The sequence below is a fragment of the Pteropus alecto genome, unplaced genomic scaffold, assembly GCF_000325575.1.
Source record: "Pteropus alecto unplaced genomic scaffold, ASM32557v1 scaffold71, whole genome shotgun sequence".
Taxonomy (NCBI): Eukaryota; Metazoa; Chordata; class Mammalia; order Chiroptera; family Pteropodidae; genus Pteropus; species Pteropus alecto.
The window spans coordinates 5,098,486-5,118,143 of NW_006433024.1; the positions used below are offsets into that span (position 1 = coordinate 5,098,486).

General features: G+C 34.1%; 1 protein-coding gene across 1 annotated transcript in view; it reads left to right on the forward strand.

Annotated features, from left to right (window-relative positions):
* ANO3 (anoctamin 3) overlaps nucleotides 1-19,658 on the forward strand; it is a 330,657-nt gene that overhangs the window by 82,150 nt on the left and 228,849 nt on the right. The window contains exon 2 of the mRNA XM_006908142.2: nucleotides 16,225-16,296. Within this exon, the coding sequence (XP_006908204.2) occupies nucleotides 16,225-16,296 (72 nt within the window). The remainder of the gene's footprint in view (nucleotides 1-16,224; nucleotides 16,297-19,658) is intronic.

Sequence of the window (19,658 nt, forward strand, 5' to 3'; positions counted from 1 at the left end):
CTCATACAGACACACTAGCTAGAATGTTGATAAGGATTGCTTTGAAACTATATAGATCAATATGGAGACTATTGCCATCTTAATGATGTTAAGTCTTTTGATCCAGGTACACAAGATTTATTTCCATTTACTTAGGTGATCTTTAATTTCTTTCGACAGTGTTTTTCCTTTTCATAGTACAAATTTGGAGATATAGGAAAATAATTCTTTTGTTTAGTTTTTTCCTAAATATCATATAATTGCTGATGCCATTGTTAATGGAATTGTTTTCTTAATTTCATTTCCAGTCATTTATTGCTAGTGAATAAAAATATGACATTTTTCTATATCCTATTCTGCAAACTTGCCAAACTTGCCAAACTCATCTTAGTATATTCCTTAGGAATATATATATATATACACACACATATATATGAAATCTTGTGTGTGTGTGCATATATGATTAAATTATCTACAATTAAAGAGTTTTACTTTCCAATCTGAATACATCTTTTTGTTCTTGACTAATTTTTCTTGCTAGAACGTCTAGTAAAATGATAAATTGAAACAATAGTGAATATCTCTTCTTTTTGAATTTAGGGCAAAAGTTTTAGTCTTTCACCATTAAGTATGTTAGCTGCTAAGTTTTTCATAGACTTTTCTAAGGTTAGATAATTTGTCTTCTATTCCTAGTTTGTTGAGTGTTTTTTTTTTTATTGTGAAAAGCTTGTGGATTTTGTCAAGTGATTTGTGTGTGTGTGTGTCTATTGACATGTTCATATGATTTTTGTCCTTTTTTCTGTTAATATTGTGTGTTATATTGGTTAATGTTTATAAGTTATAACAGTCTCTTTTTTGGGAAGAAATCCCACTTGGTCATGTGATTTAATCATTTTTTATGTGTTGCCTTATTTGCTTTGCTATTATTTGGAGACTTTGTTGAGGATTTTGTATCTATATTTATAATAGAATCCTGTCTTTAGTTTTATTTTCTTGTATTGTCTTTATTTTTAGTATCAGGGTGACACTAGCCTCATAGAATTAGTTGGAAAGTCATCTATATTCTTCTTTTTTTATAAGATGTTCTGACATATTATTATTAATTCTTTTTTATATAAATTTTGCATCTGCTTGTATATGAGTTTATCTATAGGAAACACTAAATGAACGTAGAAAACTATACCCAACTGAACCCAGCCACATGTGGATACAGGAAATACAGCCCCCTACCTCTACACCCGAAACATTTACCAGCTACCTCAGTCACTGTTAGCAGTATGAGCCACACCCACTCACATCTTCATTACAAATTTCCATTAGATTTCATATAACCTTCTTTCCGCCACTTCAAAATCTATAGCTCTTCCAATGACCACTTCCACAAGCAAACTTTAGGTCTCTGTCAAGTAAAATGCCACTTTACTGTAGTATTTATATATATCTTAGCCAGCATATATATACTTTTTTTCCTTTTTTAAGTTTCAGTTTTTTTGTTACCAAAAAAGTTTTTGAGTGTCGTATACCTAATCCCATTCTCCCATAAGCCCTATGGTTTTAATTATGTATTTTGCATAATATGGTAATTTTTAGATATTTGTATATCTTGCTATAGCAAAACTATTTGTTTCTATAAAGATTTCAAGTTATTTAAATACTTATTTCTTGTTTCAAAATTAAAACCACAAATATCTAAGAGGTCATGGTATTTCTAAGTTTAAAACTCAAAAGTATAAATCTGCTCTCTTCTATTCATTAACTACTAGGAAAATAATACTTAATCTTAATGGCAAAAGAGTTTGGAAGCCAAAGCATTTTTATATATTATTCTTGCTTTAGTTCTACTCAGTGTTTCTCAAACCTAGATGAGTTGAAGAATTATTGTATTGTCTTATAGAATCAAAACTATATGTGAATACATAAAGATGTTTTCAAGGTCAGTTTGTCCCCCCCACACCATCATTTATTTTATAGTGATTAGAAGAAATGGATCCATCTAGCATTCTGCTGATAAATAATTTAAAGCAGTAGCTTGAAACCATCAGGAGTCTCCTGCATTATGAAAACCTGATGAAAATTATTGATCAACTCTCCAGAAACAAACATATATACTTATACACAAAAGTCCAGAATATCATTTTAGGAGATTAAGAGAATCTGCAAAGCTCATCGTATACCTTAAGTTAAAACAAATCCTGCTATTGTGGGACTTAACACAGTTTGCCTTGGAAGTGTGAGCTATTTTATATTCATTAAATTCTAAAATCTTGACACCAACATTTGTAAGAAAGGAAGAAAAATAATTATCTTATGCAGTGAGAATGAAGTCAATCATCTTTATAGCCTTATTTTACATCATCATACATCTCTACTTGATTCATGTCAAGAAGAGCAAATATATCACTATTAACCCATATTATGAAGTGAGGCTGTGCGTTCCAAGAATGAATTGTTTTCTAATTCTTACATGACTTTTCACTAGATATTCAGTTCAAAATATTTTTAAAATGTTATAATGACTATAAATTTAGTAGCACATATCTTCCTTTATGTAAGCATGACAAACCAGGTGAAAGCTTGTTCCATATTTTATCAAAATGGGTCTCACCAGAGAGGAATTTCTTACTTAAAATGTTACATAGTAGACTGTATTCCTATTTTAAAAAATGATTTACAAGCAGTTTTTACACAATGCCTTCCGTGGTCCAAATTCATTAGTTAGAACAGAAACTACTAGTAGGTAAGGGCAGAAACTGTTAGTTGCCTACTTAAGAGTATTCTCTATTTCGTACTTGCTCATAAGACTCTTTTCTTCAGCTGTGAGGAGGCAAAGTGCTCAGGTAAAGTGGGGCTCTCTCCCAGAACCCTGATTATGAAGCAAGATCAGTTGTAGCAATTCACAATAACCCCCTACCCTTTAAATAGGAAAACAAGAAGAGTAGTTGATGATGTTGCTCTGAAACTCATTCTGTCATCCTATAATTTTAATACCTCCCCTCTTTTTTTAAATCCTGCGTGATTTTTCACAACTTGGCTTTACTGTTGTTCCCAGTAACCGCATCCAGATTTTACATTGCTAGGAAAATATGACATCTATACTTCTGTAGATTTTTTGTTTTTGTTTGTAGAAAATCTTCAGTCTAGAGCAGGTCCAAGGATTCCATTTTTTTTCTTGTCATTGTTGTTCATGTTGTTTTTCAGTGTTTTGCTTTGTAATATAAGAAACCTGGTGGTGGCGGGGGGTCGTTTTATGGCAATATATGCAGGCAGAATATAGCACACTAAGAGAGACCTTAAAGAACAAACCTATCATTTTATAGATGGAGAAACTGAGCCAGAGGACAGATAATGTAATTAACCTTTCTTGAGTATCTATTATATATACACATGCTCTGAATATGTTATTGTTATTATTAAATGTAATCTCTGTGACAACTTTGTGAAATGTTTTGCTAATACCAATATATAGATAAGGACACTAGTCCTAAAAATGATAACTCACTCAAGTGACGCAGCTGGGATTTTCATGTTATTTACCTAAACGTTCTTGTTATCTCATGTTGCCAACATGTCTGATTACACCCCAGTGTGAGAGTCTGTGTATTTGGTTGGAGAGGCCACAGGAAGGCATATTTTGGAGAAATGCAGAGAGGTAGGTAGTGGAAGCAGGCTGTTGGAAATAAAATGTTTTTGAAGGACTGTTATCTAAGGTTTGGGAAATTATGGTTTATAATCTTTTCTTAGGGTTCAGAAGCTGACCTATTCTGAATATATGATGATTGCTTCAGTTCTCTGATTATATTTTCAACGTGGATATATAAAACTGATGGAGAGCTATTGAGCTATTCTCGAACCCCTGTGTCTTCAGGGTTGATCTTCAATAGTCACTGCGCTGGTGCTTTGTATAGCATGATCTTACTTACATAGTGCCCTTACGATGGCACCATGTTAGTTATTATTATTGTTATTGTAATTATCATAACCACTCTCAAAAATCTCAGTAGATTAAGCCACTTTCACAGGGTCACACAGCAAATCTGACAGAACCGAGATGTAGACCCTGTTCTGATTTCATCACCTCCCCACAATGCCTTTGCCCCTCACTGACAAAAAATGCCTGTGATTTTCCACAGTTTATCATTCTCCTCTGAAACTTTAAAAAAATAAAAAAGAACTTTTTTCTTTCTTTTTCTCTTTTCTCTCTTCCTTCCTTCCTTCCTTCCTTCCTTCCTTCCTTCCTTCCTTCCTTCCTTCCTTCCTTCCTTCCTTCCTTCCTTTCCACGTCTTTAAAAGACAGAAATAGATTGGAGGAGATGGGTATAGATGTCACCAATTGACAGCCTTCCACTTCTGTCATTTCTCTAACACAGTTTTTAATAATCCCCTTGTGATAAAGCCTTTGTTTTTACCTTAGCAGCAATCACAGTTATTTGAGTGAAGAGAGTGGTAGAGAGTAGTATGGCTAATAAAAGGCTTTAAATGTATTTTATAACACTTAAAGGTATCATATAGCAAAAAAAAAATAGTTATTGATGTTTCTTTAAAAACATCATTTAAAAGTTATGTATTTCTATAAAAAGTCAAGATGTGAAATAGATTAACTCATATTTTGATCAGATATCAGATCAGACTGAAATTTTCAAAGATGTCTTTTAACATATTTCCAGATTTTATTCTTGCAAATGTTATTGTTTGGAAATAAGTCCGAGGAAACAGAGCCCAACGGAGACTTTGAGCCAAATGTCTCCCTTCCTCCACTCTCACCCATGCTTCTACCTTCTATGTTCTTCATGAGATTGTTTCTCCTCCTGCTCTCAAACTACAGAGCTGACTCCCTCTGATTCTGTTTTTCTTTATGAGCCCGGAAATTCTTTTGTGATAAGCACACTCCAGTGCTAACTGGAAAAGTAGAAGAAGCTACTTAAACACAGTGCTGCCACTTCGGTTCACTGCCTGAATATGTGTTTTTGTTTTTTTTTTTTTTTTAATAAAGAAAAGAAAATGAATTAGTTTAATATTCTCTGTAATAAGGTGCTGGTGAGTCACAAGATTATTCTTTTTCTCTTGTGTTGGTAACTGATCTTATGTGCACTTATTTATATATAAAAATGTTCTTGGTATCTAAGGAAAACAAGTGCTCATTACATGAATGAGTTTATTAAAACCCTACTGCCTTGCGTCATTTAACAGTTTCTTTATGAGTCACTGAATGTAAACATCTATAAAATAAGATATGAGAAAATGTCTACTTGAGATATCAATGCTGGTCCTAGCCCTAGATTAATTGACCTTCACTTTAATGCTTTGAGGGGTGAATAATATTAAGCAACATATTAAAGTCATTTAAATTTAAGTCATGTTTCTCTTTTATCACTCTAAATGGAAGAGAAAACGTTAATATGCTCTCACAGTAGAGTCCTTCCAGTTACTCACACAGATTGAATTCCTTCTTGAGTCTGTGATTAGTTTTACCAGGAGACTGAAGGTTTTACTGAGTTAAAGTTTAGGAGGAGAGAAGGGATCAGCATTCTTGCTATTTTTGTGTTAGGTGATAGAAAATTATCACAAAGGTATAAAGTTGTAGATGCTTCACTGCAGTGAGTGATTATTAATGAATGATAGCAAAGGCATTGTTTTGACAAGCGTTCCTATTCCCAAAACAAATAGGACCTTAACAATTAAAAAAATGTTTTCATAATTTACATATAAACAAAGGAACCAGATTTTACTATAAGAAACATTATTGGCTTCCAAGTCATATAAATGCGGGTTTGCTCTGAGCCCTTGAGTGTCAGGGACTAGAAGCTGGAACACTTGTAAAGACTATCTAGACTTCCTAATGATATGCATGAATCCCCTAGGACAACTACAATTGAAGACCGTTCAAAGTATATTTGGGTGTCTCTAGAGATAGGAAGCCACAACCAAGGTAGCTCATTCTATATTAGATAACTCTTAAAATTATCCACATATTTAAAAGGTATACTTTAGGACTTAATTTATGAGTTTACTTCCTATAATTCACAGATAGCAATTACTGGCTGCTTTTTTTCTTTCTTCTGGCCAAATATCCCCTGGTGCCTCAAATATTCCACATGTGAATTTCTTTTTACCCCTTGGTATTTAACTATTTTGTTCTGTTACCTAAAATACCCTTAGATATTCATTTTTTTTACCTTGCTGACATCTATGAAGAACATTTTAAGTTTTGTTTTATAAGGAGATATTTTTTAGTAGTATTTCCATCAATATCAGACATAACCAGTGAGTGTCACTGTTCTAACACAGACAGATACTTATTGGTTTGTTGTCACATAATGATCAACATTCTTGCAGAGGCCATAAAAACTTGTAATTACGCAGAACACAGGCAGTGGGCTGGATGAATCAAGATTCCTCTTATTCCACCCACATCAGTTAATGTAGAAATTTTGGACAGATTTACTGGTGCTTTTTTTCCTCACTAGTCTACATCAATTTTGCAAGAAGATTTATTTTGCTTTCTCTTCAAAATAAAAGGATAGCCATTTTCCTCAAAATGCTACTACCACTCAGTTTTTTGTGGTCATAAACAACTTTCTCATAACTCCTGGTAAATCTTGTTATTTCTGACTTTATTTCAACCATTTATTCAGTGGATTATTGATAGAAGACAATAATTCTGAATATACATTTGTACTAGGTAACGTGCTAGTCACTCCATGTTTATTATTCTTTGAACTCCACAACAATACGGTGAGGGAGTCCTTTTACTTGCCGTTGTGTATATCACAGAAGAGAGGCTGAGAGGTATGAATAACTTGACTCAAGGTGACATAGTCAGTAAGCAGACCATCTGACATTGCAAGACTCTCTGACACCAGACCCCCATTTTTTTCCAATAAATCCTCCTGCCCGCAGACTATACATACAAAAATGGGAAGCTAGTTTCAAAACTAGTATCTCAGTCCTTGAACATGTTGAGATTTCAATGGACTCCATAGATATCACCTCTCTCTTCCTTATCTGAATTCTGAAACAATTGAGAAATAGAGCACTAGTGACTGACAGATGGATATCATCAAAAGGTCAGCTGTATAAATGATCAAAGTTAGGAGAATGGAACTTCGATGTGCGGCCAAATGAGCTTGCACAATTTCTTCTCCTTCTGAATCCAACCCATCAAGTAACCAATATAGCTGGGAAACCTCAGGTACCCCTCAAAGGGTCAGACAACATATTATGTGGCAGGAGAGATGGGAACACTCTAAAGTGAAGAAGAAAGAAGAAAATGCTGAAACAATCATTCCTAGCTCCTTTTTACCCCCCGGACTTGCAAATCACATAATCCAGATAAACTAAAATTTCCCCAAAGGGAAGAGAGACTAGAGTGTTCTCTATTGAAGTCTTTCCACACAGAAATAGTTGGCATGTCAAAAAATGGTTCCCTGAAACAGATGTTTTTATATGTGTAATGTCCAGGAAGATTATTTTAGACTTTATAGGGCTTGTTGTCATATAATAATTTCAAGGACTTGGGCTTTTACTCTGAGTGAAGTGGGGGTTCATTGAATGAAGAGTTCTAAGCAAAGGAGTCATATTAGCTGGATTTCATTTTAGATTCATCTGTTTCTTATGTATTTACTCTCAACCCAAACCTACCTTCATGCCGAGCAATAATAATAGAGAGACCAGTTAGGAGACTTGCAGCAGTGGAGATAGTGGCAAGTCAAGTTAGATTCTGGGCATATTTTGAAAGTAGATTGATTGTGTTATGAGAGAGAGATTTTCAGCTTCATGGTTTTCCCTATCTATTGAGATGGGAAAACGTTGGGTGAATTTGATCTGGGAGCAAACATCAAGAAGTTCATTTGGCAATGTTGGGTTTGAACATGATTCTTTCAGATCAAGTGGGATATGAAGATGACAGATATGTAATATAAATGCCTGGACTTAGAGATATCAGTACTAGAGATGTGCATTTAGGAGGTATAAGTTTATAGATAATTAAAACCATGAGACAGGATGAGATCGCCAATGGTAGGGAATAAAAATTAAGAAGAGAAGTGTCCAACAATTGAGTCATGGGCATTTCCAGAGTTAACATGTCAAGAGATGAGATTGAAAAGGGGCATCTAATGGAGTTAGGAAAAGCCATCAAGTGTGGCACCCAGGAAGTCAAGTGAGAAAAGTATATCAAGGAGGAAGGCACAAGCAATTATGTCAAAGACCCCTGATAGATCAGCTGCGAGCTAAGAACTGAATATTAACTTTGACAATAAAGAGATCATTGGTGACTTTGATGGTCTTAGTGGACTTATAGGGATCTCAAAAAAAAAAAAAACATTGTAGAAAATTTAATAAGAGGAATTAAAAACAGTGACTATTGATTCTACTTTTTTGGAATTTTCAATCAGCAGAGAACACATAAATTGAGAAGAATCCACCAGGAGAACTAGAATCAAGAAAGGTTGCTTCCCCCTCCTCCGCCCCCATTCTGCATTTTTAGAAATTAAAACAGCATGATTGTATGTTGATGGGAGTTATCAGCTAGAGAGAGGAGCAGAAACTGTATTTGATTCTGTAAAGAGAGAGCATGGGGGGAATTATTTATTGGGCTGATGTACTGAGGTAGCTGAGAGATATGAAAATTGCACACAAAAAAAAAATATTGGCCTTAGTTGGCAGTGCAGTCAGTTTATCAGGCAGGAAGTCAGAATATATGAGTACAGATGTCGGTAAGTGGGTGTGGGCTGTGGACATTTTCTTCAGATTGCTTTAATCTTCATAGTGGAATAGGAAGCAAAATCATCAGCTGAGAGTGAGAACTGGAGAGGAGGTGTTGAAAGACAGTTTGAAGTGAGGGAATAAGATATGAAATCGTCTTGTAGGAGAGTAGGAAAATAAGACAACCAGATAAATGTATTTTGACTCTTAGGCAGCAGTAAGTACCCAGTTGAGGTTATTGTTATGAATTTGAAGATCAACTCTCATTCTGGCATGTTTTTACCTCTAGTGTGGTTTAACGGTCCAGGTATAAGCATGGAATAGATAGTTGTCACACACACACACACACACACACACACACACACACACACACGCATTTAAAAAGAAATTGTTTTTCATCTCCCCTATTCTATTCAAAAGTATTTTAAGAAATATTTTTTGTCATGTTACAGCTCTATCAGAAATGGTATTTTTAAAAATAAGAATGCAAGGCTTGATACTAAGGTATGTCTCTAAAGCTATTGCTAATATTTTTCTTGCTTTTGGCTTTTTCTCCCTCTCACCATTGATCTTGATTTTAAAAACAGACAAAACTCCAAAAAGCAGCACTCTCAACTAACAGAACCAAGTACATAAAAATTAAAAATCATTTTAACCATCAATTATAGCCCCATGCATTACATATAGAGAAACTAAAGCTCAAAGGAGAGGATTGGCCAGGGTACACAAGATTCTGCACAATTCTACCCATAGCATTTTCTCATTGACCAGTGACTTATTTGTTTTCTTTAGAGCCAGATCACAGATCAGATTCTGCCTTATGTTACGATAGGGCCAGGGGGTATTACTCTTTCAGATTTTGGCAGTCATGTAGGAACAAACAGCTAGGAGCTTTCATTATAGATATTCTTCTGCAGAACAGGTGTGTAGAAAAAGTTTTGTGCCAATTCCCAGCAGATGCTCAACCTATCTTTTCTTATATATTCAACAGCTCAGCTGAAGCAAGCTATTATCCTTGCATAATATCCCTCATATCATTGTTAGGAAAATGGCACTACTGTTGCCTGGTTACCTCTTTATTTTCTTAATTGCTTCTTCAATAATGTGAGTTTCATAAGATATAGCAACCCCGTGGAAAATCCAGAATTACAGATGGTTACCCCTGTGATTAGCTTTCTTATTTCCATTTGGATTAAAAATCTAGACACCTGGATTCTTGTCCTATCTCATTCATAGCCTTGTACCCTTGGTTAAGTAACAGTTTTATGGGCCTCTAGTTTCTTAAGCTAGTAAATGAATAAAATGGACTTGGTCAGTGGTCTAACATTTTTAAATAGCAGCCTCCGTGATGCTATTTTAAATGAAAGTAAAGTGAATTTTGTTAGTATTTAAATTAGAGCTGGAATGGCCCAGCTGGCCACTCTCTCAGCACCCTCCCACCTTCCTAGAGTTCCCTGAGACAGCTGCACAGAACCCAAATGCTCCAGGGATCATGGTTTTAAAAGAACCAGAGTAGATGATCTAATATCTCTTTGGCTTTATCATTCTAAAATCATATGCTGTTATGTTAGAGGAAGGAGGGAGAGACGGAGGAAGAGAGAGAGAGAATAATGAAAGTTTCAAACAAAAGATTTTTATGCACTATAGTTAGTTGTAAAGTCTGTTATATACCTTATACTATAGACTGTTTTATCTTCCCTCCTACTGATGTAGTCTTAAAGAGAAAGAACTAGGCTTTAAAGGGAGATTGAGTCTCATTTTTAAGCCCCATAATATGAATCTGTTAGAAGTATTTTCATGTTAAAAAGGTGGTATGGAATGATTAATATTACAAATTGCAAAGTGAAGGGGAAACTGGTGCTCCAGCCCTACAAAGTTCCAGGTACCAAGCAGAGGCTGTGAAGGTACCAGCCAAGATCCAGACAATCTGCCAGTCATCAAATGGTATCTGTTTCATATGATTCCTTACATGCAAACTAAATTTTACTCCAATCTGTGGAAAAGTGAGGAGAAAGTTTCCTTCATAGAGAAGTGGTAAATGTACAAGAGCTCATTAAAAAATAAAGGAATGGAAAAAAATCACAATACCTCTGATTATTACAATGGATAAGCTAAGGGCCTTAAACAAACTCTACTTTCAAAATTCTTTTTATATTTACCTCGCTATAGAAGCCGTACAGGTAACAACATACAAAGGCTGGAATGTATTTAAAGTCACAAAGAAAATAACAAGTCTAAAATATTACTATTTGGAGACTAGCACTTTTAATATTCTGTGATATCTACTTTCAGTATTTGTATTAATAAAATTATGATAGCATGCAAAAAATTACTACCAGCAATATATGAAAATGTCTTATGATCAAACCCTCGCAAATATTAATAATTATTAATTTTACCTTTTATAATATGTTGGTTGAATGATGCCACATTTTTGTTTTTATTTCTTTGATTACTAGCGAGGATTAATAATTTCTAGTATTCGCATTTTTAATATTTTCATATTTTAGCATTGTTTTTAGAAAAGAAAACTTTTATAATTAATGTCTAACTTTACTAGATTGTAGTCAGAGAATATACTCAGAAATATACTCACTTGGCCCCATAAAGGTGAAATCCTATGGTTGTATGTTTCTGCCAGCCTGGTGATGTATGCTGGTCTGTACTGACATTTTGGGTAATTGCTATGACCTAGAGTTACTGTGGGTAGAGTTGCTATACTGTTGCAACCAACGAAACAACAAAATGCCCACTTCTGAGTGTTTGTTTCATGAATTTTTAAAATCTCTATTTTTTATATGTTGTGTTTACATTTCTATGTAATATTTTCACAACACACTTACACACACATGCACTATTTTGAGCTAACCAACTATGTACTCTTCTCTCCCCATTTCCTAAAAGCTTTCCTGATTAGAAGCAGAACGTTTGCCTTCTTAGATTTCATAAAGTTTTGTATTTATTTCCCACATGGCATATATTTATATTCGTCTTTAAACCTCTCATAAATTAACTTTTTTAGGAAATTTATTTCATTCAAAACTAATGCTTATATTTAATATATTACCCACATCATATTACATATACCATACCCATTTTCATATCTATAATACAGCTGTGGGAAAAGTCAGGTTACAGAATGTTTATAAGAAACAGATTATCACTGCAGTTCAATAATTTGGAAATTACTTAATATTTTAAAGAGAAAAGAAAAAAGGGATTTTAGCTCACCCAGTTCAATCCTCTCATATTCAGAGACAGAAATTAAGGAAAAGTGAGCTTCCCAAGGTTATTTTTGGTCATGACTCACTTTCATCCTGAACTAATTAATTAGTTTTGTTTGTTTGTTTGTTTGTTTTTAAGATTCATAACTATTTCAAACACAGCAAGCTGAATCTCTCAGATTGAGATTTTGACATGTTAACACTTTTATTTCAGATTTATTTCCTTGGCCATAAGGTTAACGGCAACAAGTATATTTTCATTCATATTCCATGGCCTGTCAAACACTAATACCAAAAAAACCTCTTTAAGTCACTTTTTTAAGGAAAAAGGGATTGGACATCAAGTTAAAAGTAACATTTCAGGGAAAAAATCCCCTCTCCCATGAGATTCCCTTTGAAAAGAAAAAAGAAAAAACAACAACTCTTTTCAACTTTAATCCTGATCAAGAAAAACAATTGTAGATTAAGTTGTGTTTTACTGTTGATAGTGAATGATTCGGTCTGGTTTAGAAATCATCATTCATTGAATTAGTGATTGCAAGTAACATTGAAAATTCTCAGCATTTTTATTTAGACTTCTGACACTGGCTGCCCTCCCTTCCTCCATTTCTTTCGAGATTATATATAGCACCTCTATGATATTGGTGTTTGTATTTGTAAATTTATTTAAGGGATTTAACCAGCCTAGCGTAAGCTTTTACACTGAGTAAGACTACAAACCTAATTTTTGCCTTAATCATAAATCCTGAAAAAAGGGGTTTCACAGCAATAGCAAATTTGAGATATAACTTTTAACACGTAGTCTGGAGAGACTTTTACTTAGAAACCAAAATTTTAATGAAATATTTCAATTCACTTTTGTGTTTCTGATGATGAGCTAGTCTAACATAATTCTTTTCTTTCAAAATTCTTTATTAAACTTTTTATAACTGTTGTTAATACAAGATATGGAATATTTGGCCAGATACATATCCTAACACAGAAACTAGCAATTTGAAAGTGATATACATAATGGACAGTGGACAACTCTACATTCTAGATATATAGAATGTAGAGTTTCCCCAAGATAAAGCTAAAAATATCATATTAACTTTTCCCCAGTGCTCCCCTTATGGCTCTTCACTTCCTCATTGGTTTATTTTCTTTCTTCTGCCAACCAGCTGTCAGTGTGGGCTAAGAATCTGTTTTGATCTTTTGTAATCTTTTTTTCCTGTTCTTCTCTTCAAGACCATATTCTTTATATAGGTTCAGTCCCAACCTTTGTGTGCATAACATGTCAATCTATGTCTCCTACTCTTAACACTCTCTCAGGTTCCTGACTGATTACAAATGACAGAATGTTTGTTTTTAACTATTATAACAGGTACTGAATTGTCACAAATTCAGCTTAAAGTTGTTATGTCTGAAACTGATCCTATCATCTCACACCAGCCTGAATTCTCTCCCTGCATCCCTTACTTGGTCAAAAGAAAACATGTGTCAGGTTTCCTGATCCTGAAAAATTAGCACAAAATATGATATATTTCTTTTTATTTTTATCTCTCCCCTTTATTTACTCTCCAGCCAACTGTGGAATTCAGATGTTTCTTTTGTAATGTTACTTATATATTTTACTTTCTACTGTTACAACCTTGAAGTTTCAACCTAACTTTAAGGATTCCTGGATAATCAATCTATGGGGATATATATATTATGACTTTTTCATACTATTCCATACACAATTGCTAGATTAATCTTCCTAAAACTTACTTTCAGTAACTAGAGTCTATGCTTCAATATACTTTGTATATAGTTAATGATTTAGTGTAAAAGACAAGATGTTTCAGTTTTGTTGACCATCATAGGATTGGATTGGACACGTTTCTAAGCTTCCGTTAATTATGCCCTTTCCTGCCCTTGTTTGTCTACAGTTCTATAAACTGCCTTCTCCAGCTCCATCTTCCTCTTCTCTCACAAAGCCTTTGTCTATTCTGCTTCTACACCATCACTTATTATTTCTCATACCTGAAGTAACCTTGTAGTATACTTGGTCTATCAAAATCTTTTATACAGCACATCTTCAAATAATGCTATTTTGTTCAAAATCATTTCAATATAATGATGATGAGATGCCATAAGAACTTAACTCTTGTTTGTATCAGTTAGCCTATGGTAAAATTGGTTTCATTATATATTGTTTTACTTAATATCACAGGACCCATTGATGATGTTAAGTGAGGACTTACTGTACTCTTGAAGTTCAGCTTAAATCTTATCTTTACCTGACTATATTCTGCTCAAAATGATTATGGCCATTCTGAAAAAAATTTAGTCTTTGTCTGTTCAAAATAATTTTTATTTTCTATCATATTAGTAGCACAATTGGCAAATCTAAATACCCTTTGATGAAGACACAGAAGTGCTAGGTAATAAAGAATAATGAAGAAATTTGGTTTCAAGTCTCAGCTCTCTAACTTTGAAGCTGCACATCCCCTAACAAGCCCCTTACACACACAGAGTCTTAGTTGTTCATTTATGAAATAAGTAAGGTTGAATTAGATATTTTCCAAGTCCCTTTCAGTTTATGATCTATAAACTGATATTTAAAAGTATTTCATACAACATAGTATAAAATATATTCTACTATTATAATAGAGACACTTATTATAAAATAGACTCTATTATATGTTTATCTGGTGATCATTAAATTTCTGAAGCCTATACCCTTATAAGAATATTCATACTTCAGAACTAACATAATAGACAAAGTACAGAAAGTATGAAACCAATTTTATTCAGTTGACATGCTAGTAAAATGTGTGGTTACCTAGATAATATAATAACTAAATAATCTTAGGCAACTTTTACTGAAACGAAAAATAAAAAGCTTGTTAACACATTACTAGGTCATTATTATTCCTACTTTGTAGAGGAAAAAATGTGAGATCAGAGATTTACTCTCTCCAAGATCACATAGCTAGAGTGATGGGAATGTACTATCTGTTACATCATATTTTTAATTAGAAATTTTATGTAATCATGAATCACCATCAATAACCAAAATTGCATCATGTTGTCATCATTAGTAGCAGCAGTAGTAGAGTGTTGTTGTCGTCATTAATAGTGGCAGTTGCAAAGTGTTGTTGTTATTAGCAGCAGTAGTTGTAGAGTATCATTGTCATCTTTAGTAGCACGTAGTAGTAGTAGTAGTGTAGACCTCCATCACTACTGAGCAAGCTCTTCCTAAGAAAAGCTGTAACAAAGTTCTAAATATTGGTCTAAGCCACCAAAAGCAAACACAGGGGTTGATGTCACAGCTAGCTGAATGAAACTGTCCCACACTTTGCAGTCAGACCTCCTGGACGATGGGTTATGGCATCCAAAAGACAGAGTCTGAACTCCTCCCTTGAAATGCCCAGAGCAAGGAATTTACACATATTTGGGAAATTTAAGCACATTTTCTTTATCACCACCAGAACGCTCTGTCAGTAGGCCAGAGCGCAGAGGCCCGAGGTCTTGAGGATGGGCACAGGGGCTGCGTTATATCTGCACTCAGACCCCAGAGCCTAGACTGCTGGCGTGCACATCACTACTGCAGCCCAGAGGACTTGAGTCTGTCACCCTCCTTGAGGTTCTCCCGCTCCGCACTCAGAATCCTCCTCATTTAAAGGGATGATGTTCTACAGACTCCTCCATTACATTTTATTAGGTTTCTTTTGAGGCTTGAAAACATTTCTGTGGGAAGGCTTTTTAAAAGGAACGATTATTTCTAAGTGGAGTTATCACTTGAAAAAGTGCCTTTGAAGTTAGTCTTAGAGCTGAATCTTCAAAGAAGAATAGATTTTTCCATTGACCTGATGGATAAGCAAGGCATTCTAGACACAGAATATAGACTGAACAAAATTCCAGAGGCAAAGAGGTAGAGTTCCAGGAGATTCTGGTGATTTAGCATGGCTACAAAGAAGGGTACGGAGTGAGCAAAGGGAAAGATATGGCCTTTGAGGTTGGGTGGGCAGGATATTAGACTGTTACTCACTCAGGGAAAAAGTAATTGGAAAATCTAGCCATCTTAAGCTATTTCAAAGATGACAGCTAAATCAGCTTGCATAACAGTAAATAGAACCTACCCACCTGCTTAGTTTCTAATACAATTAACTGAAAGTTGTATCTTCCTACACACTTCTTCATAACTAATTTGACCTATACCAGATAGCATTTTTACAGCAGCCATAGTCAACATGAAAAGCTCTTTTTTTTCCCATAATAATTTTCTACTGTCTTTCTGGTCTACTGAGTTTCTAAGCAATTTTTTTTCTTATTCTTTTGTTCCCTCTCACAGGCTTGCAAATGTGCTCATCGCACCGTGGGCTCGATAAGAGTACGTGGGCTGCCAAAGGCATATACAATGAAGGTGAGTTTTAAGGATGGAGTTTCAGACAATCCTACGAAATTTGCTCTTCAGTAAAATAGAGTAGCAACTCCAGAGTCCATGTGGGGTGTGAACATTTAACACAAATTTGCAGCATCATATCTATATTATTAATTTTCAGTGTGATCTTTTAGCTCATTATGTAGTTTGCAAAGCACATTCACATCTGTAATTTATTTAGTTTTATCCTAAGCTTCTAGTGAAACTGCATTTACTTACAAATGTCTAGTACAAGATCTTATATACAAACACCTTTGCACTACTTGTTTTTAAGAAAAATTTTCACATGATAAAATAATAATTTGATAATCTCAGTAAATATTAATAAATTAATCAACAAAAGACCATGTGCAAATCATTTAACATACATTTAGGGACTGGTTGTCATAGCATATATCTAGTACATATGTTTCCCAAAATACACATATCCATAGCACAGACATCCATACCACACACTCTGGAAAACAGATTCTAATCCAAAGATTCCTGTCAAGCCTAGAATCAAGGCAAGATATTGATCTGAAAAGTTAACAGCACTAGGCTATGATGGTTCAATGTACTCATCTCAATTTGGTGTTGAGACTTGAGAATCTCTTGGGTCACAGTAAATTCTTCCATGAAAAGTTCTCTAAGAAGTACTGCCAATGTTTGCCTTTCTGTTTATATGTTTTCTTGTTCAGACTGTCTACCTTCAGAATGATCTATTCTCTATCTAGCCCTGATAATTTAATTGATTAACTTTATTAACAAATAGCCAATCAATTGGTTAATTAATAGCCTTATTTTTTGATGACTGGACAATCCAAAAGAGTTGATTGTTAAGTATATTTTGCATTTATGTGATTTCATCTATTGCGTGTTGGTTTCTTGTTGATTTTTAGAACAGTATTATTTTCCACAACATAAGGATAATTTTTTTAGTATTGGTATTATTTTATTCTAGGTTTATTGTGATATTATTGACATATAACGTATGTGTTTAAGGTGCACAATGTGATGATTTAATACCTGTGTATATTGTGAAATGCAATTTACACAGGTATTAAATAAGTTTCTATAATAAGGTTAGTTAGACCTCCATCCCTTCACATAATTACTTTTTTTGTGGTGATAACTTTTAATATATACTCTTTTAAAAATTTTGAAGTATATAATACAATAGTAGTATTTATAGTCATCATGCTGTACATAGGTCTCCAGAACTTACTCATCTTATGGTTGGAAGTTTGTACCCTTTGATCAACATCTCCCCATTTCTTCCACCTCCAGCCCCTGGTAACCACCATTTTACTCTCTGTTTCTATGAGTTTGGCTTTTTTGGATTCCATAAATAAGTGAGAAAATATAGTATTTATTTTTCTCTGTCTGATGCATTTCACTTAGCATAATAAAAGTCCATTCATCTTGTCACAAAGGGCAGGATTTTCTTCTTGTTTATGGTTGAGTAATATTCCATTGCATATATGTATCCCACACTTTCTTTATCCATTCATGCACCAATAGAGACTTAAGTTGTTCCCATGTCTTCACTATTGTGAATATTGCTGCAATGAACATAGGGGTGCAAGTATCTCTTTGATAACTTGTTTTCATTTCCTTTGGATAAATACTCAGAAGAGGTGTTGCTGGATCTATAGTTCTGTCTTTTAATTTTTTTTTTTTTTGAGAAATCTCCATACTGTTTTCATAGTAATTGTGCCAGCTTACAATTCTACCAATAGTGCACAAGGGTTTCCTTTTCTCCACAGCTTCTTCAACACCTATTGTCTCTTGTTTTTTTGTTATTTGCCATTCTAACAGGTGTGAGGTGATAGCTCATTGTGGTTTTGATTTGCATTTCCCTGATTAGTGATGTTGAGCATATTTTCTTGTATGCTCCTTATCAAATGAGGAGACCATTAGTAAGTCTTCTTTGGAAAAAATATTTATTCAATTGTTCTGCTCTTATTTTAATTGCATTGTTTGTTTTTCTATTGAGTTGTGTAAGTTCTTTATATATTTTAGATGTTAACTCATTATCAGATAGATTGTTTGAAATATTTTCTCCCATTTTATAGGATGCCTTTTTATTTTGCTGATTTCTTTGCTGTGCAGAAGCTTTTCAGTTTGATGAAGTTCCACTCGTTTATTTTTTCTTTTGTTGCTTACACTTACTGCAATTTTTATCATATCCAAAAATCATGGTCAAGGCCAATGTTAAGGTGCTTTTTCCTTATGTTTTCTTCTGGTAGTTTTACACTTTCAGGTCTTATATGTGAGTCTTTAATTCATTTTGTGTTAATTTTTGTGAGTGGTATAATATAGGGGTCCAATTTCACTTTTCCTCATGGGGCTACTCAGTTTTGCCAACACAGAATTGGTATTATTAATATATTCTCTAAACTTGGTTACCATGAGTCTACCTTTGAAAAAGTTTCTGCTTCCTTCTGTCAAAGTCAGATTTCTGGGACTATAACTGAAAATCACTGTCTAACCATATATAAATAAAATCCACATGCCTCTTGGCAACCAGTAGGTTCATTTTTCTCTGGTATGAAGTTTGCTATTATCTTCTTTCTTTACTATTTAACAGCACTCACCATTTGCCTCTAATTGTTTTTCACATATTAAGCAGTATATACAGAAAATATCAGAAGTTTCTATATATCTAAAGAAAGGTAGATTATGGAATGGAAATTAGAAGGAGAAAGGGTGACTCCGAAGAATCACGTGAATAACAAAAGGCTCTTGAATAATATTAATGGCAATAAGAATATTAGCAGGAGCTGGTGTTTACTGAGTTATTCTATGTGCCAAGTGCTGTGTTAAGCTCATTGCGTGGATTCATTGATTCCTCCCAGAAACTCTATAAGATCAGGACTATGATCGTATACAAATTTGGTGAATGAGGATTATACATGTGATTTCACTTGTCTGTGGTCTAGCTCTATCTGTCCTCATAGCGGCCTGAGCCAGGACTTGAAACTAGATCTATCTCAAAACAGAGCTCTTGACCATTCACAGATACCGGCTTGATCCTAAAACCTAGTGACACACAAAATTTCCAGCAACTATGAAAATCAGAATTAGAAATTTTCTAATTGCTAGTGCTATATGAGAGAAATTATTAGTGTCTATCCACACTCAACGCCAGGTTAGCTAAATCTAAAATCAGAACATTTTCCATAACACAGGCTGTTTTTTTAAAGTTTTACATTAAATATCAGGGAACTGTGCTACAGATACTGGAACTAAGGCCCAGAGAAATAAAATGTATCCAGGCACATCCCTTATGAAGTAACAGAGCACAAACTTTAACTGAGATCATCTGAAGTGAAGGCTGCATACTTTCCTAGCTGTCTCCA